The 25473-nt window shown below is 53.8% G+C and overlaps 15 protein-coding genes across 15 annotated transcripts; 6 read left to right on the forward strand and 9 right to left on the reverse strand.

Moving 5' to 3' along the window:
* Positions 1-7: 7 nt before the first annotated feature.
* On the forward strand, positions 8-942 carry KRP23_986 (TATA-box-binding protein; the record flags this gene model as incomplete). Its single annotated transcript, XM_067895257.1, has 4 exons — positions 8-75; positions 194-545; positions 617-760; positions 829-942. 4 exons carry the CDS (start codon positions 8-10, stop codon positions 940-942), a joined length of 678 nt encoding a protein of 225 aa, XP_067751554.1.
* A 3849-nt stretch (positions 943-4791) lies between these two features.
* On the reverse strand, positions 4792-5687 carry KRP23_987 (rRNA-processing protein FCF1-like protein; the record flags this gene model as incomplete). Its single annotated transcript, XM_067895268.1, has 5 exons — positions 4792-5096; positions 5174-5322; positions 5400-5468; positions 5546-5613; positions 5685-5687. 5 exons carry the CDS (start codon positions 5685-5687, stop codon positions 4792-4794), a joined length of 594 nt encoding a protein of 197 aa, XP_067751555.1.
* A 137-nt stretch (positions 5688-5824) lies between these two features.
* KRP23_988 (CD2 antigen cytoplasmic tail-binding protein 2-like protein) lies at positions 5825-6771 on the forward strand (the record flags this gene model as incomplete). Its single annotated transcript, XM_067895282.1, has 2 exons — positions 5825-6466; positions 6529-6771. The coding sequence occupies 2 exons, from the start codon at positions 5825-5827 to the stop codon at positions 6769-6771; spliced, it is 885 nt and encodes a 294-aa protein (XP_067751556.1).
* A 163-nt stretch (positions 6772-6934) lies between these two features.
* On the reverse strand, positions 6935-7864 carry KRP23_989 (uncharacterized protein; the record flags this gene model as incomplete). The annotated part of the gene is made up of 3 exons (XM_067895293.1): positions 6935-7121; positions 7191-7269; positions 7336-7864. The coding sequence occupies 3 exons, from the start codon at positions 7862-7864 to the stop codon at positions 6935-6937; spliced, it is 795 nt and encodes a 264-aa protein (XP_067751557.1).
* Positions 7865-8018: 154 nt separating this feature from the next.
* KRP23_990 (uncharacterized protein) lies at positions 8019-9123 on the forward strand (the record flags this gene model as incomplete). Its single annotated transcript, XM_067895303.1, has 3 exons — positions 8019-8171; positions 8280-8356; positions 8445-9123. 3 exons carry the CDS (start codon positions 8019-8021, stop codon positions 9121-9123), a joined length of 909 nt encoding a protein of 302 aa, XP_067751558.1.
* A 317-nt stretch (positions 9124-9440) lies between these two features.
* Positions 9441-9835, reverse strand: KRP23_991 (NADH dehydrogenase [ubiquinone] 1 beta subcomplex subunit 7; the record flags this gene model as incomplete). The annotated part of the gene is made up of 2 exons (XM_067895315.1): positions 9441-9652; positions 9814-9835. 2 exons carry the CDS (start codon positions 9833-9835, stop codon positions 9441-9443), a joined length of 234 nt encoding a protein of 77 aa, XP_067751559.1.
* A 199-nt stretch (positions 9836-10034) lies between these two features.
* On the forward strand, positions 10035-10801 carry KRP23_992 (Protein LSM12-like protein; the record flags this gene model as incomplete). Its single annotated transcript, XM_067895327.1, has 4 exons — positions 10035-10191; positions 10253-10487; positions 10565-10688; positions 10760-10801. The coding sequence occupies 4 exons, from the start codon at positions 10035-10037 to the stop codon at positions 10799-10801; spliced, it is 558 nt and encodes a 185-aa protein (XP_067751560.1).
* Positions 10802-11367: 566 nt separating this feature from the next.
* Positions 11368-12342, reverse strand: KRP23_993 (Zinc transporter ZupT; the record flags this gene model as incomplete). Its single annotated transcript, XM_067895338.1, has 1 exon — positions 11368-12342. One exon carries the CDS (start codon positions 12340-12342, stop codon positions 11368-11370), a length of 975 nt encoding a protein of 324 aa, XP_067751561.1.
* Positions 12343-13006: 664 nt separating this feature from the next.
* On the reverse strand, positions 13007-13990 carry KRP23_994 (Zinc transporter ZupT; the record flags this gene model as incomplete). The annotated part of the gene is made up of 1 exon (XM_067895350.1): positions 13007-13990. One exon carries the CDS (start codon positions 13988-13990, stop codon positions 13007-13009), a length of 984 nt encoding a protein of 327 aa, XP_067751562.1.
* A 2148-nt stretch (positions 13991-16138) lies between these two features.
* Positions 16139-17224, forward strand: KRP23_995 (uncharacterized protein; the record flags this gene model as incomplete). Its single annotated transcript, XM_067895361.1, has 6 exons — positions 16139-16337; positions 16413-16495; positions 16569-16641; positions 16714-16855; positions 16929-17031; positions 17102-17224. 6 exons carry the CDS (start codon positions 16139-16141, stop codon positions 17222-17224), a joined length of 723 nt encoding a protein of 240 aa, XP_067751563.1.
* Positions 17225-17287: 63 nt separating this feature from the next.
* KRP23_996 (Adenosine kinase) lies at positions 17288-18504 on the reverse strand (the record flags this gene model as incomplete). The annotated part of the gene is made up of 5 exons (XM_067895372.1): positions 17288-17802; positions 17868-17916; positions 17989-18042; positions 18109-18224; positions 18285-18504. 5 exons carry the CDS (start codon positions 18502-18504, stop codon positions 17288-17290), a joined length of 954 nt encoding a protein of 317 aa, XP_067751564.1.
* Positions 18505-18611: 107 nt separating this feature from the next.
* Positions 18612-19409, forward strand: KRP23_997 (1-acylglycerol-3-phosphate O-acyltransferase Pnpla3; the record flags this gene model as incomplete). The annotated part of the gene is made up of 1 exon (XM_067895383.1): positions 18612-19409. One exon carries the CDS (start codon positions 18612-18614, stop codon positions 19407-19409), a length of 798 nt encoding a protein of 265 aa, XP_067751565.1.
* Positions 19410-19516: 107 nt separating this feature from the next.
* On the reverse strand, positions 19517-21087 carry KRP23_998 (uncharacterized protein; the record flags this gene model as incomplete). The annotated part of the gene is made up of 3 exons (XM_067895394.1): positions 19517-20186; positions 20267-20394; positions 20464-21087. 3 exons carry the CDS (start codon positions 21085-21087, stop codon positions 19517-19519), a joined length of 1422 nt encoding a protein of 473 aa, XP_067751566.1.
* Positions 21088-21211: 124 nt separating this feature from the next.
* KRP23_999 (Iron-sulfur clusters transporter atm1, mitochondrial) lies at positions 21212-23293 on the reverse strand (the record flags this gene model as incomplete). The annotated part of the gene is made up of 2 exons (XM_067895406.1): positions 21212-21384; positions 21871-23293. 2 exons carry the CDS (start codon positions 23291-23293, stop codon positions 21212-21214), a joined length of 1596 nt encoding a protein of 531 aa, XP_067751567.1.
* Positions 23294-23411: 118 nt separating this feature from the next.
* KRP23_1000 (uncharacterized protein) lies at positions 23412-25319 on the reverse strand (the record flags this gene model as incomplete). The annotated part of the gene is made up of 1 exon (XM_067895417.1): positions 23412-25319. The coding sequence occupies one exon, from the start codon at positions 25317-25319 to the stop codon at positions 23412-23414; it is 1908 nt and encodes a 635-aa protein (XP_067751568.1).
* Between the last annotated feature and the right edge of the window lie 154 nt (positions 25320-25473).

Consider the following 25473-nt stretch of genomic DNA (forward strand, 5'->3'; position numbering starts at 1 on the left):
GTCGACCATGGCCGGCATGACGCCAAAGCACGATGAGTTCGCCGCCACTGCGACTTTGCCAGAGCTCCACATCAAGTAAGACATTGCATCATTATTCTACGCCATCTTGGCTCTCTGCTGGTGTATTTCGTTACGATTAATACCACGTACAAGCCGAGATAGTACATGTTTAGCTAACCTTCATATCGGCCAGGAATTATGTGTGCTCCGCCAATCTAGGCATGCGCTTCGACCTGACCAACCTCCTGGTCAAATCCCACCGACGGGCGGAGCTGGTGCCCAAGAAGAACTGCATTCTCATGAAGCTGCACAATCCCAAAGCCACGGCCATGCTCTTCGCCAATGGCAAACTGGTCTGCACGGGCGCCGAGACCGAAGAGGCCATCAAGAACGTGGCCCGCAGATTCACGCAGGTGATCCAGAAGATGGACTTCCCAGGGGTCAACCTCATTGACTTTAAGATCCAGAACGTCGTAGGGACGTGCGCCTTGGGCTTCCGAGTGCTCGTGGAGGCCCTCGCCTTCGCACACAGCGACTGCTGCACGGTGAGATAGAAGCCCCTGCGGAGCTTTGTTAAATGAACGAGGTGATGCTGATCAAATTTTGGTTGGCGTAGTACGAGCCGGAGCTGTACCCGGCGCTGATCTACCGCCTGGACAAGCCGCAGGTGAAAGTGCTCGTGTTTGTGAGCGGGAAGGTCGTCTTTACCGACTCGAAGGAGCCACGAGAGCTGTACGCGGCATGCGAGGCTATCTTCCCGGTGTGTTCGTGCTATAGTTCAACCTGATGGAGTCTACCAGCGAGTAACATTTCCTTCGTTATGGCTAGATCCTTTGCCAGTTCAAAGACCCGAAGCCAATTGACCCGAGCAGCGCGACGGGCAGTGGTGCGGGTCTCCTTTTGAAGACGGACACTAGCGACGAATCCCACTTTGATGACTAGGAACTCTTAAGTTCCATTTAGGTAATGCGTACTTCTTACTTTTGAGGGTATTTGCTACTATTATAGCAGCTTCCACTTCCACCGCTTGGCTCTCGTTTGCAGTCGGCATTGGCAAAGAAGGCTCGCTGGTATGAAAAGCGGAAAAATAGCAGGAGAATCCACGTGGCTCGAAGGCTCTCTACTAGCTCGCTGGTAATGCTCACAGGGTCTTCTCGTGGAGTGGGAAGAATCATTTCTGGCGCCTTCTCTTGTTGCGTGCGGTGAAGCTCTAGCTGTTCTTCGGTTGGTGGCTGGGTGATTTCCCATCCCGCAATACACTTTCGTAAAGTAGTTAGGCAGTCAGAGAGCTGATGCACAAACTGAAGTTGATGGTTCAGCGGAACAACGAGCATCTCCATTTGTGCGATGATCTGGAGAGCCAAGCGGCAGTGAATACTAAACACCGTGGCTGGAGGCAATCCGGTGGATATTTCTTCTTTACGCGATTTTAGCTTCGTGAGCTGCTGTAACTTGGATTTCATGGCATTCAGGAGCCATCGTACTGCTCGTTCCTGGTCACACAACAAATTCGAGACTGTTAGTTGAAATGATTGAGTAAAGAGTTGGTGTCTCGAAGTAATGCAGTGTGCTGCATACGTACAAGTAAGTACAGCTGACAGATATGAGAGTGCGCCACTAGCCGAGTGACTAGCTCGTTGTCACGATGCAGCTGTGGACTGGAACGGCTTGAGCTTTCGTGAACGATGTCGAGTTCGTAGACCAACAAGCTATCATCAAATTGGAATGCCTGTGATGCGTATGGAGTCCATTCATCTCGTGGTACATGTATTTTAGCGCCTCGATGATGGACATTTGACTCCATGTTTTGCAAACAAAACAGTGCATTCTCTTTTGAAAAGAAAACGCCATACTTTGATACTCGAAATGATAACAACGGCGGCATCAGTGTCGGAGAACCAGCTACGTCTGCGTCATCCGTGCAACGATGGTGAAACATGTACATCTTGGTCACTTTGTGTAGTGTCAATAAGGAAGTATCTCCTTGATTCAGTACTTCCGCAATCTGGATGATAACTTGCATGACAAGTCGTTTTTGCGTAGCTTCTTCCAAGATTGCAACTAGGAGATCGTCAGGAGTCAGCGGAGAGAGATCGAGTGCTGTCACGATCTGTCCGTGAGAGTCGATCACTTGGGCTTCCACAAGTAATTTCCAGCAATTACCACCGTTTGGATTCTTAGAAGAACTGTTCGCTGCACTAATTCGCCGCAGGTCTCTACAGACTGCCTCCACGAAGAATGAACGTGCCTGGCTGAGCTCTTTACCTTCCAGTACGTAATGCTCGACAACATCAAGTTCCTTTAGAAAACACGAAGCTTCGCTGCGCCTCGCCTGACTGAAGAAGACAAGGGGATGCCAGGCTAGCATCATGGGAAAAATCGCGGCCGAGTAGGAGCTCTTGAATGGCTTAAAGGTACCTTCGTGAAGAATGTGGTGATCCGTGAGCCATTGGTGACTTTGAATAATCTTATCACCGCTAATGAGTTGAAGCAATCTTGGGTTTACAGCACACAGGTTGGTTCCTTCGAGCAAGAAGAGCTTCAGTAATCCAGCCGCTGGGATTTTCGTGATTTTGCTGGAAGGTGTAGGCTGAAGATCCTGGTTCCAGACAAGTTGGCGTAGGGCAAAAACTTGCAGGTTGCCTGACATGTCAATGAAGGGATTTGGCGGGAGGTGAATCGCGACAGTGTTCATTACAGCACTTTCAAGGGCAACATCGAGACAGGAATCAACTACCACCTGCGCAAACACCGCTTCCGAGACAATTGCTGCTGGGTATTTGCGCTCTTCGACCGCCATTTCGAGAGCTCTTAGCACGTCAATCTCCTCCAAAATAGTGGAATCAATTCCCAGTTGCGTCTTGACCGGGGTATTTAGTGTTGTTGAAGCTGCTGGTACAGCTGTGGTGGTTTTAACAAGGCGCAGAAAATCACTGAAAGTAACACGAACGACTAGAAGTAGCAGTTCATCCACACATCGAAGCAGCTCCACAAACTCATCGACGTGTTGTTCACTTTCCATGACGGACGCAGCTTGCGCCTGGCCGTATAAAAAACGCAAGTGGGAACTGATAGGATGCAACATGGACGTCTGTGGCGACGTGTTCGCTTCCTCCATACATGTCTTCATCCTAATTTCGAGTCCTATAAAACTTGCGTGAATAACCACCATCAAGGCAGCTGAGCCTCTTTGGTGACAGACAAGACTCTCCAAAACTTGGTGTGCCGCGACAAGATACCCCAAGCTGTATGCAAAGCACCCAACGAGACGATTTGTTTGCTGGCGGAATGCGTCGATTCCAAGACCGACCTGACGAAGACTATCCATCACATTCTGCAGAACACCAATAAACCCGGACCGTGGTCTTGCTCCAGGAAGTGATACAGCACTCTCTATGATAGGAAATTTCACTTGCCTCTTATTATGGGATTGTTTCTTGCGCTCTTCTTCTTCTTGAGCTGCTCGAAACTTTGCTGTTACGTCAAGAGCACCTTTTGAATCAAAGAAAATACCCGAAGTTAGGGCCCGGCTTCCGACGAAAAACGATCTCCGTGCGGTGCTATCAACGCTCTTGCTTCCATCCGCCAGGGCAAAGTGAAAGAAAAAGGCTTTCTCGACTTGGCACAAGTAACTTCCTTCGGAGTTGCTCAGCTTTGCGGAATCATATCGATTGAGCGTAATAAGCGAATTGGATACAAGTGCCGTCTTCACAGCGTTGATGAAGGCGACTCGACTTTCCAGCACGCGTTCAATGGTCCACACGACTGATGCTGCGTCTTGAGCAGATGACTCAATCGAAGGTGGCGCTGGTGGCGAAATACTGATCCCATCGCATACAACACAGCCATGGTAGGCCATAGCCTCCTCTGATGAAAGCGACGCGAAAGTTGCTGCTGCATTGGATGCTTCATGCAATTGCTTTAGCAAGAACCGCGCAAATATTGCCATGGTCTTTTCCAGGAGCACTCCAGAGACAAATACGTGGGTTTCTAGCTCAAGGAAGCAAGGTTGGAGATCCTGCAATCGCGCACCAAAGATGCCATTGCCAACAAGTACACCGTACGCGGTTGCTTGGCATTCATCGTCTGTAAATTCCTTGTAGGTCACAAGCCCTTGAAAAGCGGTGCTCACCAGTTCCAGCAATCCATACAGATTCGCCCCAGTAAGCTTCTCCAGAGTAGACTTTAATCCCCAGATCGGCATCGCGAAATGTTCGTGCTCCACGCCACACACTTGAAATTGTGCGGGAATAGACGCTTGGCCACCGAGCACAGTCAGCTCAAGAGAACTACTGCTGCTGCCATTACTCAGCAGCACATCAGCCTGCCGAAGCTCGTGCATACGGATAGCCTTGAGCAGATCTGGATACGGGTTTGCTGACAAACGAAACTGCGTTTTGAACCTACCAGCCAAGTCAGAAATGAAATCCTGAATAACTTGCAGCAGCTTCGTGCTCTCAAAGTACTCGTCAAGAATACGAGTGCGGTGTTCAGCTTGTTTCTGCAGAGTGGTGCTATTCGTTGTTGTTGAGGTGGTGACATTGCTGCTGTGAGTTCGCTGTACTGCTTCTGCTTGCCTGGAGGCCATGGAGCTGGACCCGGCAGGAACGACGCTTGACTTGAACCGACGCAACTATCACAGCACACGACGTGAGATGCTTGAATGCTCTTGCAAATTCAAAAATAACGTCTATGTATCGGGCTGGTAGAAGCAATTGGCATTGCGCCTGTGGTGTTGATCTTCCTATCAAATATTTAGAACTGATCACCACGTTCGGCACGCACACCTGTCTACTTGATTTTGGCCGCGTTCGCCTCCGGAAGTCGCTCGATCACATACTTGCGGTTGGAGATATACATGATAGGCACACCAGGAACCTTACGGATACGGCGCTTGAGCTCACGATCACACGTCGCCACGACGTAGCAGCGGTGCTGCTGCACGCGCTGCAACAAACAGTCATCGGCGTATGTGCCCTTGTGCGTGCACGGCAGCCGTTCGAAGCGCGGGTCCTTCGCTAGTCGCAGGGCCACTCGGTACTTGTGGCCGAGCTTCTCCAGTTCCGCCATAACACAGTCCGTGATGCAAGGAGTGCCTGCATCATTGAACACAACATAAAATCATAGTCAGCACCTAGAACAATTCCTTCGTCGTATGGACGTGAGATCTTACATTTGGCGAGCAGGCAGTCCATCATGGCCGAGACCACCTCGAGCTTGTTCTTGATGGAAAAGTTGATGAAGTTCGTATCCACGATGACGTTGTAGGGCGGGCCCAGGGCCGAGTTGTACTTGAAGAACATGTTGGACGGGATCTGGTCACTACAAAGCAATAATGCAACAACACACAGCAATTAATCTAAATCGTCTCAGCCTCGTTCCGTCTCTGCTTTTCTTACATCTGCTTGGGCTGCGCAGCCTGGCGCTTCTTCTCCTCCGCTTTGGCCACCGCCTTACGCACCGAGTTACTGCACCAATTCCACCATTGAACAGCGTCAGATAAGGTGCAATTGCAGCAGAAAGAATAGACTAAGACGCAACGTACATGCGCGTGTCGCGAGGACTGATCATGCGCTTCACGGCAGCGAATTTACGCGTCTTCTTGGCTTTGCCCTGCACCAGCAACACGTCGCAGCACCAGTCAGTACATGCACACACAGAGTCCTTCACCGAGGGTCACGCACCATTGTCTCGAGTCTGCTGCGTCTTTTGAGCCTGTTCCAGCACTGCCAACCAGTGCGAATGTGATTGGCGCCACACCAATCGTACGCCGATTAAGGTTTAGTGCCACACCACGTCAACATCAAGTTTAGTTTGGGCAATAATGGCGGGTCCTGATGACCAGCGCGGGATGACGGCGTTCAACATGGAGGAGGAGAAGGACGAGGGTCACTTCGATGCCAAGGGCAACTTCGTGTGGGACGACGAGGCCAAGAAGGTGCAGGAGGAGGCGTGGCTGGACAGCGTGTCGGAGCAGCAGATGGGTGCGGCCAAGAACGCCAAGAGCCGCCGCGACTTCCGTGACGAGCAGGCAGAGGAGACGCTCACGGCCGAGGTGGCCAACCAGACGCTGGCGACACTACTGCAGCCTCGTGAGACAGTTTTGCAGGCGCTCAAGCGACTCGGCTCCAAGAAGGCGGCGCGGGTCAAACCCGGGAGCAAGCGCAAGCAGAGGACGGAGCCGACGCAGACGCCGGAGGAGAAGAAGCTGTTCGAGCAGGTCACGGAGGCCGCAGATTTCCTCATGAGGTCGGGAGAGGTGGACGTGTACAGTCAGATGAAGGAGGAGTTTGTGCCAGAGGAGGAGCTACTGGCGCAGCGACGACGCGAGCAGTTTAGCGACGAAAACGAAGCCAAATGTGAGGAGAACCCACCCAAGCAGGAGGTCATGTGGGAGTACAAAGCCGCAGACGGACAGATCCACGGACCATACCCGACTTCGAGCTTCGTGGCGTGGCAGCAACAGGTGCGTGGAAGAGATGGTGCTATGAGAGTTGTTAGGGCTGAGTGGGATGCTTGGTGCTGCAGGGATACTTCAAAGGAGACACAGCTGTGGATATGCGGCAAGTGCAAGGTGATGACGATGCTGCAAAATCTAAGCACGAAGTGAACAAGAAGCAGAAACAGGAACCCGAGAAAGTCTCTGCTGAGCAAGAGATGCTCGACGACTTTGCCGATAGTGACGACGACGCTCCCGCTGCTGAAGACAATGGGAAGGCAGACGAGAACTCATGGAAACGATCGGATACAATTGATTTTTCCTCATATTAAGGCTGATACAACGGAAATGCAGGCCCGCCAGCACACTCGCAGCCCTGCCTATCTTGTTGCTATGCGAAGTAGTTGTCATCAGGCTTGGCGGAGCGAGTTTCAGCTGTGAGTGGCAGAAAGTATAGTCTCGACTCGTGGGTAGCTAGGTAGTACAGCGAAGCAACTAGTCGTCCTTCTTGGAGTGTGCGCCGGCGCCAGAGTTGGATCTCCGTGTCACGTTGCGAGGGCTCCATCGCTTCGGCGAACCTTGGCTGTGACGCTGATCCATGTTTCTGCGTCGTACGTCCGGGTTGTCGTTCAGGTCTTCGTCTTCACTGGAGTCACTGGAGTCATCCATAAGCGGGCGTTGGCTACAACAACGACGCCTTCAAGTGAGTCCATTTGAGTCATAGAGGAAATACCGGAGTAACTGGTCTCACCTCTTGGGGTCTCTGCTAGCGGGTGCGTCGTTGCGCATCTGGAAGCGCATGTACATCTCGTGCATTTTCCCCTTCATGACTACAAGCAGCACAACATCGATCAGTCCACCTGCACCCCCCACCTGCATCGTTGTCACTCGCCCACCTTCGCTCATGGACGTGAACTTCTCGCTCATGGCCGAGTACGTCTCACTGGCGACCTCCGCCGCCGTCTTCTCCGGTGGATACGCCCGACTGTGCCTCGTGGGTCTGTCACCTTGGAAATGCGAAGAGAACTCCTCGCTGGACAGCACCTCGTCCCGGAAGAACTGATCCTGCAGCATCCGCGCCAGAATAGCGTCGCGCTCTTCTTGCTCCGACAGACAGCGGAACTCGTCCACCGGCAGGCGCAAGAAGTCATCGGGCAGCTGGACGCGACGGCGGGGCTGTCCCCTAGGCGAAGATAATGGCGACGCCCTCGGACTGCGCTGCCGACGCGTTGGAGACCGCGGAGCTTGAACTGGGGCGGGCGGCGGAGTCGGCTGCTCTCCGGCGGCGTCCATCGCCAGCAGCGAGTCCACTGTGCTCTCCACGTCTCCTTGATGCGCCTCCAGTAACTCCTCGAGCACATCGACGTCCCAGGACGGGAACATGCCACGCAGCGCGCCCAGCTCCTCGCGGAAGTTCTGCGCCATCTTGGCTCACTTTGAAAATAGAGCCAAGTCGAGTCTCACCGCAGCACTTGATATTAAGGTTTCACAGGACCTGTACAATCGCATGGTGCCTATGTAAATGCATAGTGCGGGTCACTCTTCGATCGGCATCAAAAGCGTCATCACGAGAGGCAAGATGATGAGAGCAACGCGCTTGTGCCCGCTGCTGCTGCTGGCGGTGCTACTGATGGGCGCTTCTGTGGAGGCGGAACCCAAGGCCAAGCCCGACAACACGTGCCGCTCGGCTGGCGTGCTCAAGTTCGACTCGGAGACGCACCCCATGCAGCGCGTACGTGGCGGAGCTGCTCGCTTTGGACCGGTTCATTTTCTCTGCTGGCGGTGCTAGTCGGACTAAATTGCGCAATGCAACTCTGTGTTGTGCGTGCGGTGGTTGCAGACCAAGGGGATGGAAGTGTGCAGCAAGTACCGCAAAAGCACGTGCTGCAATGCCACACACGCGCACCCTCTCCGTCTGTACGTGGAGGAGGGAGATAGTGGAGATGCTGTGATGGTGACGCTCATGGTGTTGCACTCTGCTTTTGTATGTTGTCGTGGTGAACAGGAAGATTCGGGAGCCGGTGGTGGCCAAGTTCGGCCGCAAGTGCCAGCGTCTAACGGAGGAGATGGCCTGCTCGTCGTGCCACCCGCTCATGGGAACGTGGGAGATGAAGAACGTGTGTCCGAGTCTGTGTAACGACTGGTATGACGCCTGCAAGGACGAGTACTATGCCTACGGTGGCGCCGGCACGTTGGCTCCTTGCTACGGCAACGCGTTGGTATGCTCGCCGTTATCGTCCATTGCTAAGTCCGGTGCAGACTTTTGCGTCCACATGGGCTTTCACGTAGGCAGCGACACGGACGCTGACGGTATCGACTGCTTTGACGGATCGGTGCCTGGGCAGTTGGGCCAGGCCGAGCCTACTGAGCCGTGGCAGGCGCAGCTGAAGCGCATGCTGGAGGAGGAGGCCGAGAACCCGTCCGGCTTGTTCATTGCAGGCGTCTTCGTACTCATCACGATCGTGTTGATGGGAGGCAGGCTTGCGAGGCAGTTCGGCGATCCATTTGGCGGGGATCAACTCAATCTCATGGAGGTGCGTCGTTTACAGCAGGAGCGCTACGAGCGCGGCGAACAGGTGTATGACGACGAGACCGATAGTAGCAGCGACGAGGAGTATGCGCCGCGGACTGCCATTGGCGAAGTGAACGTGGAGAGTGAAAACAACACCTCAATTTCGTCCTAAATAGCCTCTGCGGCTCCTGTTCGTGAGGCACGCAGCCTCGTGCTCGTGGCTTTCTCAGCAGCATTGAGTAGCGCAAGATAGAGGTTTAATAATTCGAGTGCTAACCAACAACGAACTGCAGTCAAGGCGTTGCAGCAGCTTCACTTCAGACTGCCTCTGCACCCAGAGAAACAACGATTTAGCAGCGGTGGCACGTGTATTCATTATTCACTCCAGGTTTCCTTGGAGCTCTTGCGTCTTGTATTCCGCAGAGCGTCTCCGAGATCCCAGCGCCGCTTCCCCACCGCAGTGCAGCCCCTTTCCTCGTGGTCGAGAGCTTAGTCCTGGTTCTTCAGGAGCTCCACGCGGGTCTTCCACTCCTCGTATTGGCACTTCTCGTAGGCGTGACGCAGGTCCTGGCACTTCCACGGGAGGAAGTACGTGGCCCGTCGGCACTCGTTCAGCGGGATTAGCAGACCTGCGCACGTGTCGCGGTAGTGCAACGGCACCTTGGCGTCCACCATTTCCTGGCGCGTAGGCACGCGGGGAGCTGCATTTTTTCAAACCAGCCACAATTTGTCAGAAACAGCTCGCTCCGAGGCGAAAGCATACGTGGAGAGACGCAAATTGCTGCTCCAGCGACGCAAAACACGCGCGCATATTTCCCACAGTGTCTTGGCGCTCTGCAGAAGGCATGTTACTGCTACGCACCTTCGTAGTGACCGCCGCCCATGCTTGGATTCTCGCTCGTTCGCACCTCCGGAAACGCTCCAAAGCTTGGCCTCACGCTGCACCGCTCAATGAACCCTCTTGCACTCGATATCAACTATGGAGGGTGACACCTATGATTCGCCGGAAATAATTTCAATTTCTACCAATCCCATCGTGTACTGTTTGGGGACGCATCCAGGTTGTGATAGGATAGGATGGCTATGAGCAGCAGCGCCGCGCCGGCCCCCGTGCTGCCGGCAGAGCTGCAGCAGGACTACAAGGCCGTGGGCGCCAAGGTGCGCGTAATCACAAGCGGACAGGAGACGTTCGAGGGCGAAATCTTCACGGTGGACACCGTCGCCAACTTCCTCGTGCTTGGTACGTCACATCTGTAGAGCGGTCTCCTCGAAGCCATTGACTAACACTTAGCCGACAACAGAAGAGCAGGACGGCGCCAAGAGCAAGACACGCATCTTCCAGCTTGAGGCTCTGCAGAAGGTCGAGGTGCTGGAGCCCGCCCCGGCCGGACTGCAGCTGACGCTGCCTGTCATCAGCGACGAGGAGCTGCAACGCATGGAGCAGCGCAACAAGGGCGTGGCCGAGCGGGCGCTGGCATCCATTGGCCAGGGAGTGACCGGAGAAGCGCAGACCATCTTCGATGCGCTCAACAAGACGTACGTGGCTGGGGACTGGGGCCTTTTGTTCAACTGGGACAGGATCTGACGAGGTGGCGGTTTTGTGATGGGTACAGGATGCCGTGTGAGTGGGAAGGTGCCAACATCCGAGTGATGGGCGAGGTGGTGATCAAGCCACCGTACCACCCGCAGAACTGCGTGAGCACCAACACGCAGGTGCTCTCGCGAGTCAAGAAAGTGGTGAGTTGGTGTGCACTAGGCTGGTTGTGATTTGTGCTGATGCATGATGTGTTGTTTCTGATGTAATGCAGCTGGAAGGCGAGAAGAGCAAGTTGAAGAAGATCACGAAGTGAACAGGATTAATTTGGCTGCGGCGCGATGAATCCGTCTTGCTCAGCTCTACGAACAGGGCCCGAGGTCGAGGCAGTCCTCTGCTTCAAAGGGGAGACACAGCTATCGACCGTCATCATCGCAAGAGCGGGCTTTGAATGAGGAAGTGTCAGGGATAGAGCCAACGCGCGTAGAAGCGAATGCCCTGTGCACTGGGACGTTCACAGTGAAGACATGCAAACAAAATTGAACATTGCTGCGCTTTAATTTAACACTTGACTCGAAACGCTGGCGAATAATGACTTCTCGCGGTGCACGGAGCAGGTCTTCGAGCCCCCAAGGAAAATTTAGTTGCTATCCAAGCATGGTCGACAAGCTGCTACGACCAAGTGATGGGCACTGCAAGCGATACCGTCAGAAAAAAAATGTTTAAAATGTACGTGTACATGTATGATGTTTGGTGTTGTGAGGGCGGATCGGTCCAGCCGACGAGTATCCGATCCTTCAAGATACAACACGGGATGGAGTTGACAATTGAAGTTGTTTTTTCTTAAACTACGAAAGCAAAAGAAAAAGAGACGCCAACCATTCAAACGCCAGCATAACCAAAGAGTGTGAGGCTGGCGACCATGATGAACATGCCGGCGAACATGCCAAATGCAACAACATGCGTCTTCCCCTTGGCGAACTTGTACGCCGTTGGAATGAGTTCCTTCACGCAAATGCAAACCATGATGCCGCATACGATACCAAACAGGACTCCCTCCGAGACCGGGTCCATGCCGTCGCCGATGGCCAACCACGCAATGACTCCGCCCACCGGCTCAGCGCACGCGGAAATGGCGCACCACATGATGCCGCGCCAGCGAGAGCCTGTGGCGAAGTAGATGGGGGCAGCGACAGCGATACCTTCAGGAATGTTGTGAAGACCAATGCCAACAGCGAGCGAGAACCCGACCGAGGAATTTTGGATGGCACCAACATAAGTGGCGATGCCCTCCGGAAGATTGTGGATGCCGATGGCCAGAGCGCTGAGCACACCCATGCGCTGCAGCGCAAGCTTGGCTTGCTCGTCTATCTTGACGTAGTAAGCTGTCGTGTTGGGGGTCTGGGACTCCACTTCGAGTGTCGGGGTGATGCCATTGTTCTTGCTGCTCTCGAAATGGTCCATCGACTCACGGATGCCTTCCAGGTTGTCGATCTCCGTCATCTCATGTTCCGGAGAGAGCTTGTGCACGATGATGTCGATTACGTAGATTAGAGCGATACCGACAGCAAAGCACGCGGTGGCACTGAGCCATCCGTGACCCGTGGCAGTCTCCTCCGACATGTCATCAGTCTTGAGGCCTTCCGTGAGCAAATGGACAGATTCGCCAAATATCTCCACAAAAGAGATGAACATCATCACGCCCGCCGAAATACTCAGAGCCACGGCCAGGCTGATGGGGTTTGCCAGATGGACCAGGTGCTTGTTGAAGACAACCATGCCACCGAGGACTGTAGCGAAGCCGGCAGCAATATTCAGCGCGAAGGCAACCCCGACAGCGTGGCCAGTTTGCACCATGGTTGGAGAAGAGTTGGGAAGGTGATTTGGCAAGCAGTGTGCAAAATTGAGAATGAAAGAGGTGGCAAAAAACAACGGGCAAAACTCGTGATCGTTATTGAGAGTCTTCGTCGACGTACGAGTCATTGGTGTTCGTAGTAGTTGCTGGCGAGCGACACGCTGACCATCACGAAGTGCTTTGGGGCTCCACGTCGCGCTAGCGTGATTAAATGATAGCCATAGCTGGTTGGTTATCCATGCAGGCAGCAATGATTTCTTTTTAGTCGCTGAAGATTATCAAACTCCTTCCGACCACGTGCGCGTCGATTGGCTTGTGACACGAGCCTAGCTTTCAGGGAACGAGATCAGCAGTGTCAGTTGCGACCAACCGAGCATGGCTAGTAGCCTACTAGTAGTAGGTGGCGGGTACCGACAGCAAGAGCGTATCTTTCTTGATGGCAGCTCTGCTGATTAAAAAGCGATTAAAAAGTGTACGCAACCGCGATCACGCGCCGTTTGACATTCGTCGGTGATGCTGGCAATATCTGGCGTGTCATACGCTCTGAATGAGGAAATTCCTGCGCTTGCGATTGATTAAATCAACAAATGTTGTCAAAGACAAGCTACTTCAGTAGTTGGCAATAGCTAGACATCTCGCTCCCAATGCCGCTGGCTACGCCTGCTTTTATGCGCCAGCGTAGCCGAAGAGTGTGAGGCTTGTGATCATTACGAACATACCGAAGAAGATGCCCATTGCAACCAGGTGTGTTTTGTCACCTGAAAACCGAAAAGCAGTCGGTAGCAGCTCCTTCACGCAGATGCACACCATGATCCCGCAAACGAGGCCGTATAGAATGCCTTCCGAAATGTGGTCCATGCCATCGCCGATAGCCAGCCACGCGATGACCCCGCCCAGTGGCTCCGCGATGGCCGAGACGACGCACCACATGACCCCGCGCCAGCGACTGCCAGTAGCAAAGTAAATGGGTGCTGCCACGGCAATTCCCTCTGGGATATTGTGGAGACCGATGCCGAAAGCGAGCGAGAATCCAACCGAAGAGTTCTGAATCGATCCAGCGTACGTAGCGATCCCTTCGGGAACGTTGTGAATGCCAATCGCGAGTGCACTGAGTAGACCCATTCGCTGCAGATTCTTCTTGGCCGCGTCGTCCATCTTGAAGTACATACCGGTGCTCGAGTTCGGAGTAGTTTGACTCTCCAGCTCAACGACCGGGGTGCCGATATGCTGGCTTTCCTTGGAATCGTGGAACGCTAAGGAATCTTGCAGGTTCTCCAGGTTGTCGATCTCTGTGTGGTCATGCTCGGGTGAGATCATGCGCACAACGACATCGATCATGTAGATCAGCGCAATCCCCACAGCCGTACAGCATGCAGCCGCCAGCCAGCCGTGGCCTTTCGCGGTATCCTCCGACATGTCGTCCGTCCTGATACCTTGTGAGAGCGAGTCGACTGCCTCGCCAAATATCTCAGCGAGAGAAATGAACAGCATTACGCCTGCGGAGACGCTTAGTGCCACCGCCAGACTCAGCGGGTTGGCCAGGTACACGAGGCGCTTGTTGAAGACGACCATGCCGCCCAAAATCGTGGCAGCACCAGCGGCAATATTGAGCGCGAAAGCGACAGCGACGGCATGACCCGTTTGAACCATTGCAGCCAAGATTTGAGTCTTTTCCAGTAGATGACGAATTTGATAATGGAGGCTAGACGCACAGCGTGTGGCGTTGACTTCCAAGCTGAAGCTGGAGCATGGGTCGAGTAGAGCTAAAGACATGCTATGTGTAAAGCAATCGAGAGGTATGGTACGAGAAGGTGATGAATGGCACAGCGCAGCCATGGGCGTGGTCTCGCGCATCGATGCCACGTTGCTGAATCCCAGCGGCGGTGAAATGAAGCACCGATCCGTGCAAAATCAAAAGATTTGCACCGACTAAGATTGAACACACCTCCTGAACGACAACGGCGTAGGATGGTCAGCAAGACACATAGTCGTCGACAGCAAGCGACATAGTCGTCGTCACGGTGTCCTGACCCCGAGCGATCTTATTGGAGTGAAGCACCATGCCTCGGGCCTACCAACCCGACTACCTCGAGGTTCGGGTGATATCATTGGGCCATGATGTTGCAGCCGGCACACTGGATAATTCGTGCCAGGCCAGCAAACTGGACTCGAACTTGGCTTTGCGTGTATGCACGAGACGGTGGCTTGCCCTTCGGCTATTTCCCTGCAACACCTTGCTTGCACCTGGAAACCGGGCAAGTAGTTTCCTTGCCGATCCTGCTCGTCTGCACTACTCTATGGCCATGCGAGCCCTCGCGTTTGTGCAACGCATTGTGGGAGCAATTGCAGGCTTGCTGTCTGACAACTGGGTGTCGCCTATCGTCGACAATACCAGGCTGGCGATAATATTATTATAACATGGGAAACTAAAAAACCGCGAATGGTGGACTAAAGCATTCCCCTCGAACACTGGGAAGGTCACCGCAGTGTCTGTTACGTGATTGCCTATTCCGCCAATGGACTGGCAGCGTGTATCACACCGTGACGTCTTCGATTCATTGGAGCTGATCTCGTCCGTTCAGAGACCGGTAGGCTGCAAGAACCCGGTGCTGCTGCACTCGGTTTTCGTGCTTCGCCGCTAAATTCATGACGGCAGGGCGGCAGGCAGATACAGACACTGTACCGGGCTGCCTCCAGTCAAGCTGCCGACGCGCTTCTTCGACACCAACCAACTGCACGCTGAGCTTAAAGCACAATTGCCATGGTTTCCTGTGGCAGTCCATCGTCTGACTGATAATGTATTCAGAGGGGATTAAGCAGTTAATTATGCGCCAGGATGACGACTTCTTTGTTTCTGAAACTTGCAGGTCTTATCGCGTGCTGGGCTCCAGAATCGACAGGATACTAATCCCATTGACAAAGGTATCTGACCACGAAGATTCTTCTTTATCGCACGACGCAGGCCACGGCTTTGATACGGAATAGCGAATGTAACTTCTCAGGAATTCGTCGCTCAAATCTTGTCTACGATTCGTCGTAGATGTTGAACGGCGAATTCCCGCGAACATTTCCGTGCAGCTTGAATTCGCCGTGCAAATTTGCACGAAACATAATAGCAATAGAAGTGTGTATCGCTGTTAGAACCCTCGTGTGCCCACCACAAAGAGGATACAAAATACCGTGCCAGTCTCAGCAGCAGCCGCTTCTTTTGAGTCTACCCCACGTGCGGTGGATCCTGTTGTTTAACCAGGCGTGGAACGCCGAGTTTAGTTTTGTCTCCTTACCAACATGCGCCAGTAGTATCACAGCCTCGTTATTCTGGCGGATGGATGAACCCGGCCCTCGGTGCATGCAATACGGGAGCACGTAGCGGGCAGAATCACCGCCGCGGTGACCACGAGCTAAATGTGGTCCACGTCGGGGGCAACGTGATGGAGACCGAACTTTACGATGGTGGCTAGCCGCCAGCAATGTTACGAAAACACAGGGTATTAGCGGTCTTGTAGTGTTTTAATATCGGCTTGAATAGGGAAACTGGTTGACCGAAAGCAGCAACTTCAGGCGCTGGACTGACTGAACGTCAACGCACTTGTAGAAACTACCGATCGTATTCACGAAGAGAGGGCTGTTTTTCACGAGGCCTTGGCTGTTGATGTGGTGGAGGCAAGTATTTATTGCACCAAGGCGCTGATGCAATTGACTTAGAAACGACTTAGAAATATATGTCTAATTTGTCGTTCACTTTTTGCGAACATTGGTGTGTCCTTTCATGAACATTTCGGTATCTTGGAGCGACGCATGATCTGCATCAATAATGCGGGAGGACGAGCTCTGCTCATGGGCGGCGTGGCAGCATGGCTAACAGCCATCTCCACCGGCGAAGACTGGCTGACAAAGGACTACTTGTTCGTACTGGCAGTTGTGGTTGTTGCGTTGGTCGGTGGCCTCCGCAAGGTCAAGTACGAGCGGCTCATGCAGCACGAGCGACTGCAGCGAGGTTACTAGCTCATACTATTATCATTGTTTTGCACAATAAATCAAAACTCACCACAACTCTGTGGTATTTCACTAGCTCACGACCTTGAGAAGGTCGAGTTTATCCAAGGCGACCCGGTGCAGCTGAAGTCGAACAAAGTCCTTGTTCTACTGTTCTTCGTACGTAACCATGATTCCATCGACTAGTCACAGATAATTCTTCTAACTACTGGTACGGTGGTGTGTGCTATAGGGAACATGGTGTAAGAAGTCCCGCGAAGCTCTGCAAGTGTTCGCATGTCTACACGAAGCAGTTTCGCAAAAAGGTGACACAGCAAAAACTCGCCAGGCTTTACCGGTCATCTGACGTCCTGGTGTCGTTTTCTTGGGATTTATAGCTGTGCAGTTTATTGGACTGACGCAAGAATCTCGTGAAGAATTGGCGATGTATGAGGTCAAAGGTCGTAATGCTACCAACTTCCGTGAGCTCAAGGAGTTTGCCTTCACTATTGGAATTGAAGATGGTTTCATGAGCAAAGAGTTCGTCTTGCGTTGAAATTTGCAGGGCACTGGTGGTAAACTATCAAATCTGACACCCTCTCGCATAATGCAGGTACCTTGTGCGATGCGACCTCTTCACGGTGCCGCAACTATTCATCGTTGGTAAAAACAAGAGCATCGTGTGGTATGGCGACCCGTGTGCTAAAGCTGTTGAGGTAAAAAGAGAGTGCTGCTCGCCCAGCTTTTTGCATTTATTCGATCTCACTTGTTTTGTGTTGGATGCAGACCGAAATCCGAGCGGCTTTGGAACAAGACGACATCGAAGTGGGTGACACCGCGGGGATAGGACCAATGACTCTACCTGAGGTTATCAAAGAGCAGGAAAAACAGCAGAGTAACGCAGCCTGAAGTGCGTGTGGTGGATTTTAGCCACCAACTCGAAGAATTAAATCTATGCAAGTTAGCAGTTTGCTACATTATCACGTTCTGCACGTCATCGTACGTGAGTGGGAACGAGCAAGCACCAAGCGCAGCTACCGCCCTAGAAGCGGTTCCACAGCCCCATCGCAGCGCATCGCCGACATCTCCACCGTTTGTCTTCCAAGCTGAGAGAAACCCAGAGTTAAATGAATCACCGGCACCTGTCACGTCCACAACAGACGTAGGGAAACTTCCTTGCTTCCACTGCTGCTGTGTTTTCGAGCAGTGTCCCATGGCACCACCAGCACCAATTTTGATCACTGTCACTCCATCGATACGATCTGCAAAATACGCCATTGCAGCAGCCACCGACTCTGTACGCGAGATCTTCATAGCCTCCACTTCGTTTGGCAAGAACACGTCGATCAAAGGAAATAGTTCATCGAGGTCATCCCACTTCTCCGTCGAGTCGTAGTTTGTGTCCAGCGACGTAGTGATCCCATTCTCTCGCGCTTTCTCCAGCAACGATTTAAGCGTCACTCGGAGACTAGCACAGCTATAGAAACCTGCACACAACATCATCAGACTCAGCTCCAGCCTTCACCAGAATTGCCAAGTCTCCTAGCAATACCTCCAATGTGCAGGTGATCTGCCGAGAGCACCATCTTCTCGTCAACATGCTGCACAAGCCAAAACCCATTGCCACATCAGTTCTCCAAATGCAAAGCTTCAGCCGACCAATTTTGCCTTACCTCGATGCTGAACTTGCGAGCAGCTCCGTAGTGAGTGATGAAACTGCGGTCGTTCTGCAATAGATGCAAAAGAGAAAGTCGGCAACGGCAACAAGGCGCTCCTTAATCACAGCCACGCACCGCTCCGCTCAGCACAATGCAGACGCCCGTGGGAACGCTCCCCAGCGTCGGCGAGCTCAGAGCCACGTTGCGCTCCGCCAAATGCGCCTTCAACACGTTAGCAAACGAGTCGTTACCTGCAGTAATTGGCAATTATTAATGCCACATCCAGTAGATAGTGCAGCTAATTCACTGACCCACGGCTGTGTGCAGCGCCACGTGCAGCTCGTGCTGTGGGTTGCAACTGCTGAGGTTGGCCAGGTGCGTGGCCGTGTTGAGCGCCGAGCCGCCAGGCTGCAGCTGGATAGGGCGTGAGCACTCGACGTCGCTGCCCCACTGCGGCAACTGCTCAGGCGCCAGCGTGCCCGCCACCACGTCCACAAACGCGTCGCCAAGCACCGCGAATTTGACCTTCATCTCGGATGAACTGGAAGTGAGCTGGTCATTTTTTAGCTCGGCTATCACTTATAAATACCCCCCGCTTCAGTGACGGGTCTGCCGTCATCATCAAGTCTTCGAGCTTCATGTGGGGCCTCCGTCTCGCTCGCGAACTCGCGCGCAGCTTCTCCGCCGCTGCATCGCCCTCCGCGCACAGCTTCAGCTTCAGTGGCTGCGGGTTCCTGATCCCGTACCACTTGGGTGTGGCGCAGGGCCTCCAGGATGCCGGATACATCCAGTCCAGTTCCAAGTTCGCCGGAGCTTCAGGAGGCGCCATTGCGGCCTTGAGTCTGGCTGCCAACGCCAGTACGCGCGACATCCTCGAGGAAACCAAGGCCATGGCCAGACTCTGCCATAGCCACGGCACCGTCTGGAAGCTCGAGGAGCGACTGCGCGCCATCTTCCACACCAAGTTCGGCGACCTGCCCGTGGAGACGCTGGCGCAGCGCCTCACGATCGCCACGGAGAAAATGTGGCCGGCTAGAGCGCTGGTGCTCACCGACGACTTCCACTCGACAGAGGATCTGTGCGACGCGCTCATTGCATCGTGCTATGTGCCTTGGTACTTGGCGAGGCGGGGCACGTCGGTCTTTCGAGGAGAGTACCACGTGGACGGAGGTCTCCTCACTTTGGTGCCGGAAGTACCGGGATACACCAAGGTGTGCGCCTTCCACGCCCACATACTACGTCGGGAGGACTACGAGATCAGTCCGTCCATCGACTCGGACTTCCCGTTCACGATTATGCAATTGGCTCGCTTTGCACTTTTCCCACCGCAGATTGAAGTGCTGGATCGACTGTTCGAGCTGGGGCAAAAGTCAGCAAATATCTGGGCAGAGAAGCAGGCAGCGCTGCCTAGAGTTGACGAAGGTGAGACGAGGTGAGGTGAAGAAAGATCAGCACAATGTGTTGTGAGAACCGCGTACGGTAGTAGCATTAAAAATTAAGCGAAAACTTTTCGGTTCTGCTAAGCCCAACCAGCTTTGTGCGTCTAGTTGTCACGACCAGTGTCATTGTCAGATGAGCTGCTGGACGCTGACGAGCGTGACGACACTGACGAAGAAGACGAAGAAGAAGAAGACGACGAAGAGGAAGACGAGGATGAGGAAGACGAGCTCTCGTTGCCAGGATCTTCCTCCCCCCCAGCTCGGTTCTTCTCGATTCCCACTTCAACTTTCGTTGCCTTTGCGCTACTAGCAGGCACCACTGGCTTTTGGCTAGCTTGGGCACTCTTGGTTGTTTTTGAAATGATCGCTTTCGACGTGCCATTGGCCACAACCTTGGTTGCTGCCTTGGTAGTTGTGGCTGTCGCTTTCTTCGTCCGGTTACTGGCAGTCGCCGTCTTCTTTTTAGCAGCTGAGGTAGTCACGGGTTTATCACTCGCCTTCCCATTCGCCTTGCCAGCCTTTGCCGGCTTCGACCGTGACTTCACCTGCTGCCTATTACCCGCTGAGGCGTCACTAGGAGGATTTAACGGACCTGTCGCGACTGCAGGAAGTGCTGCAGCTGGTGCAGCAGGTTTCTTTCGACTCCTCTTTCGACTTGGATTTCTCGTCGGTCTGGACGTGCTCCCAGATACTAATTGTTTGGACTCCAATGCCTTCAGCGTGGCTTCTGATATTTTAATTTTCTTTGCAGGCGGTTCCAGCGCTTCGACCAGTCTGTAATAGCACAAAAAATGTCAGCGTTACTTTCAACACGGTTAAACTCTTCTGCGCATGCTTAATCACACTCTTCTCACCTCTCCTGCTTTCTCCTCTTTTCATCTTCCTTCGCCTTCAACGCTGTTGCTGTTCGCACTTGTTCCAGTTTCCCACGTTCTAGTGCAGCGGTCCGTTCATCCATAAGTTTGAGTTGACTCGGACTAACCTGCAAACACGAAACGCCCTCATCAGTCACTACGATACAGATCCATCACTACAATCCACGGGAACGCACCAGCAGGTTGTTGCAATAAATAAAGTCCTCGGGGTTCTTCCCGAAAGCGCTTTGCTCCGTAAACAGTGCTGACAGCTTGGCCAGGTACGCCGGGTACGGGTACTCTGCGCTGTCCAAGTGGGTCTCTGTCAGACAGTCCGTGTAGCCTTTGCTACGATCCTCCTCCTCTTCCGCGAACAAAATGGCCTCGACGTCGTCTTCGAACACGTCAGACTGGTCCGAGTACGCGTCCAAGTCTTCCTCGTCCATCTCCTCCTCCTCTTCCTCCTCCACACTCTCGACGGGCGTCTCAACCTGTTGCTGCTTCGTGGGAGACGCCTGACGTCGCGCTCTCGGCTTCCTGGCCAACGTTTTGGGCGTCACCTTCCGTGCCCGTTTCTCGACTGTCGGAGTGTTGGTCTTTGATCGCCGCGGTCTCGACGGCTTGCGCTTCGTGTCGACGGGAGGAGGCGGTCCAGGCGGAGGCGGCGGCGGCATCATGTCTGGCGGCGGCGAGTCCGGCGGAGGAGGGGGCGCCATCACGCCGTGGCGCTTGAGGCTGAGACTCAAGGGCTCGTCGTCGCTGGAACTGTAGGAACTGGAGCTGCTGCTCAGGCGGCCCTCGCCCACGAGCAACGCGTCCATCGCGGAGGGAGCTGGTGTGTGCGATGCTGCGATTCTATTTTGGCTCTAGACTGTCACTAAATAGAAGAATGACATAGTTGTGTGAACCACAGAAAACGTTGTAGTTGAGGTGGTCGAGTTCAATTTACAGGGTATTGGCCTCGTCGTCGTCGTCGCCGGCGCCAAGCAGACCGAGCACGTGGTTGTTCTGGCGACCCCACATCTCGGCGTACTTGCCCTCCACGTCGCGCAGCAACTCCTCATGCGAGCCCTGCTGGATCACGTGGCCCTTGTTGAACACGATGATCTCGTCCGCGTCTTGGATGGTCGACAGACGGTGAGCAATGATCAGCGACGTGCGGTTCGCACCGATGGAAGCGAACTCACGCACGATCTCCGACTCGGTCTCCGAGTCAAGGGCACTGGTAGCCTCGTCAAACAGCAGGATCGGCGAGTCCTTCAGCATCGCGCGCGCGATTGACACACGCTGCTTCTCACCGCCAGATAACTTCAGTCCGCGCTCACCCACGCGAGTGTTGTATCCGTCCGAGAACGTCTCGATCGAGCGGTGGATCTGTGAAACGCGGGCAGCGTTCATCACTTCCTCAGGCGTGGCGTCCAGACGACCGTAGTTGATGTTGTAGAAGATCGTGTCGTTGAACAGCACAGTGTCCTGAGGGACAATAGCGATGGCCTGGCGCAGCTCATCCAGGCTCAGCTGGCGAATGTCCTTGCCATCGATAAGAATGGTACCGTTCTGTGGGTCGTAGAAGCGGTAGAGTAACCGAAGCACTGTGGACTTACCAGAGCCACTCGTGCCGACAATAGCAACACGCTTGCCAGCGTCTACCTTGAAGGACGTCTTGCGCAGGATCGGAAGTTCGGGGCGGTATCCAAAGTCCACGTCACGGAACTCAATCGACTTGGGCCCCTTGCCCTGTAGGCTCAGATTTTCGTCCGGGTTCGTGATAACGGGCGAAACAGCACCAAGCTTGAACATCGACTCCATGTCAGTCACCGACTGGCGCACTTCACGGTAGATGCTACCAATGAAGTTGAGCGGGATGGACAGTTGGAACAGCAAACCATTCACAAGCACCAGGTCGCCAACGGTGAGCGTGCCGGCAGCGATGCCTTCGCACGCCATGTACATGATAGCAATGAGTCCAACACTAAAGATACCATTCTGTCCGGCGTTCAGCATTGCGAGAGACGTCTGCGTCTTGAGTGCCGCATTCTGGTATCCCTTCAGCGACTCATCGTACCGCGCAGTCTCGTGATCTTCGTTGTTGAAATACTTGACAGTCTCGTAATTCATCAGTGAGTCGATCACCTTCGCGCCAGCCTCATTTTCAAGTCGGTTCATCTCACGGCGAATTTCGTCACGCCACTGCGTGACCAGTACCGTGAACGTCGTGTACGCAGCGAGAGTACCAAGCGTGACACCCGCATACGGCAGCCCAAAACTCGTTGCCATGATGGTGCTCACCAGTCCAATCTCCAGCACCGTCGGCACCACCCGGAACGCCATCGCACGCAGCACAAAATCAATGGATCGCGAGCCGCGGTCAATGATGCGCGACAGCGCTCCCGTCTGTCGGTCCAAGTGGAACTTGAGGTCCATCGCATGCAAGTGCTTGAACACGCGTACTGCAACCTTGCGGATGGTCTTCTGCGCCACGGTAGCGAACACGCCATTGGCCAGCTCCGAGGACGCACTGGCACTGAAGCGAGCGAGGCCGTATCCGAGCACCATGGCCAGGGGCACCGCGATCTCAGGCGATCCTGCCATTACGCTGGAGGCCTCTCCCATACTGTTCACCAGATCCTTGAAGATGAACGGCACTTGGATCGTCAGCGCCTTGGAAGCCACCACGAGACCCGCCGAGATAAGCACCTTCTGCTTTATCTCCTTGGCCTCTTTGGTGTCCTCGTTAGGCCATAAATGGCCCATCAAGAAGCTGAGGATCTCCTTGCCAGTGTCAGGCGGGCGGTCCAGCCCCATGCCGCTCAGCGCGTTCAGCTGCTTCTTCTCCTTCTTAGTCTTCTCATGCTCGTCCAGCGCCGACGTCGAGAAGCTCAACACGCCGCTGCCCAGCGCAGGCAGCACAAACGGACGGCGACTCAGCCGCAGCGAGGACGCGATAGGCGAGATACGCGCACGCTGCACCGCCTCGAGGCGCCGCACGCCGCGCAGGAAGATGCTGCGGCCGTGGAGCAGCGACATTGGCAATACAAAGTGGAGGTGACTGAGCCGACGGCGGACTTTTGACTTCAGGGAAGATTTTCTTGACTTTAGGGAGAATGATGGTCGATTGCGTCAATGATTCGTTTTTCAATGAACGTTAGTCGCGGATGGCACGCGCTTGGTCCCTCGTGGGTAACGGGAATATGCCGTGGCTGTAGTCGTCCCAGTTGCAGGCGGCGAAGACTGCCTCGGAGCTGTTGAGTGGAAGGTCGTGACAGTAGGGCGTGCCTAGCGCTCGGAAGTTGATGCCGGCGCCTTCCGCTCGCAGATCTTGCAGCCATTGCGGAAGTGACGCGATGTTGGTGTACTGGAACGACAAGTAGAAGAGCTCTCGCAGAGACGCGTAGCTGTCGGGGATGTGACTTAGTGGGTTGCGGTCCAGCATAACGTACATGGCTCTCTCGCTTATCCTGTCCGGGACTACCGAGATGTTGTTGTCCACCAGGGACAGATCCGTCAGCTTCATCCTGGTGATGGCAGGTGGGAACTCCTGCAGTCCACAGTGCTCCAAGTACAGCATTATAACGGACGTCCACTTCTCGTCGAGGTCGTCTGGTAATGGCCCACCGAGATCCGACGCTACGAACTCGACGTCCACGACACTCGGCGACAAATCGGTCGTTAAACCCTCTGGGAGGCCGCCTAGGAATCGAGATCGCACGACAAATATTGTCGTGAGGGACGGAATGTAGGGAAGTGACAAGGACGCGGCACTCAACCACTCTACAACCGTCGAGTTGTACAGCTCGAGAGCCATGAGATTGCTGAACCGGCGAATGTCCTCGGTGATAACAAGCTCAGGGCAGTGCGAGATGATGAGAGAGTTCAACACTTTGGGGTCGAGCGACTGCAGAATGTTACGAGTTTCGGCTTCGCGACCAGTGATACCCCGCTCGAAGCAGTTCATCTCCATGACTGAACATGAACACTTCGTAGAGAACCACGGGTGCATGTGCAATTTGCAACCCACGGCACATGTGCGTTCGCCGCTAAAGAATACCCCCGATGAAGTGATAGATGTGAGCAGGACAAACAGTCCACAGAGAGGCATTAGTGCTACGACGCCTGTTGTTAGCCTTCCACAGACGCTGCGCTTTATTTCGACCTGGTGTTCTTCGGAGTCCGCGACTTTTGCCAATCCTGGAGCCTTTTGCGCTGGATCTGGGGCGACGACAGCCCCTTGCAGCTTTGCAAGTTGTGCCGTCGGCCCTATAGGCTGGACTTTCGTTGATGAAATAAAACGAACCACCTCCATGTCGTGCTGAATTAAGAATTTTACGCTTCGCAGACCCGAAAGCATGTTCAGGTATGGCAACGTCGTGGTCACCGCATCCAACCACGTAACCATGAAGAACTGGTTGCATTCCAAGATTGCTTTGATTTGGAGCGTGTCGGAGTAATTGAACTCGTTTGGAAACGAACCGTTGTTTGCCATGAACATCGAGATGTAGACGAATATGATCTTCCCTGGAATTATAAAACCCCACGCGAAGTCTAGTGACAGATCAATCGCAGTGCTGTACAACCGCCTCAGACCAACTTTTCCCTCCAGGTTGTAGTGCACGAGCGTGTTAGCAATTGCGTTCAAGAAGATCAACCCTGCAAATACCTGGTTCATCCAGACACTGCTGATGAGATAGCTCGATGAGTAAGCCTGCACAGTCTGAGATGAAATTTCGGCTACCTCTCGCATGAGCAGAACTGTATCGAACCACTCGCCGCGAGCGCTGGTGGCTCGTGCAAATCCAGACGCGAAACGTGTTAATGCTCGGAATCTCGTTGAAACACCTACATTTTCTTCTTTTTCCTCATTCTCTTGCTCGTCTTCTGTGTCGATATTCGTATCCGCCATCTTACGAAAGACCAGTCGTCGATAGTACAGCGAGTAGAGAGACATCTTCAGCGCACTGTAAAAGTTCACGGCCCCAATGCAGGCATAGAGAGCGATAATTCCATTATAGTTTTCTTGTGGCATCATTCGCAACAGCTGGACGTAGTAGTCCATTGCGGGGGAAGACATGTAGTGATAAACGTAGGCGAGAGATACCGAGTAACCCGTATTGAAAACATGAAAAAAGAGCACGACAATCCATCCGACGCGAATCATTCCTTCGCTCATGTGAAGTGACAATTTCTTGGCCGTGCGTGCGTGCGAGATT

The sequence above is a fragment of the Phytophthora ramorum genome (assembly GCF_020800215.1).
Source record: "Phytophthora ramorum isolate Pr-102 chromosome Unknown Phyram_PR-102_s0001, whole genome shotgun sequence".
NCBI classification, from domain to species: Eukaryota; Oomycota; class Peronosporomycetes; order Peronosporales; family Peronosporaceae; genus Phytophthora; species Phytophthora ramorum.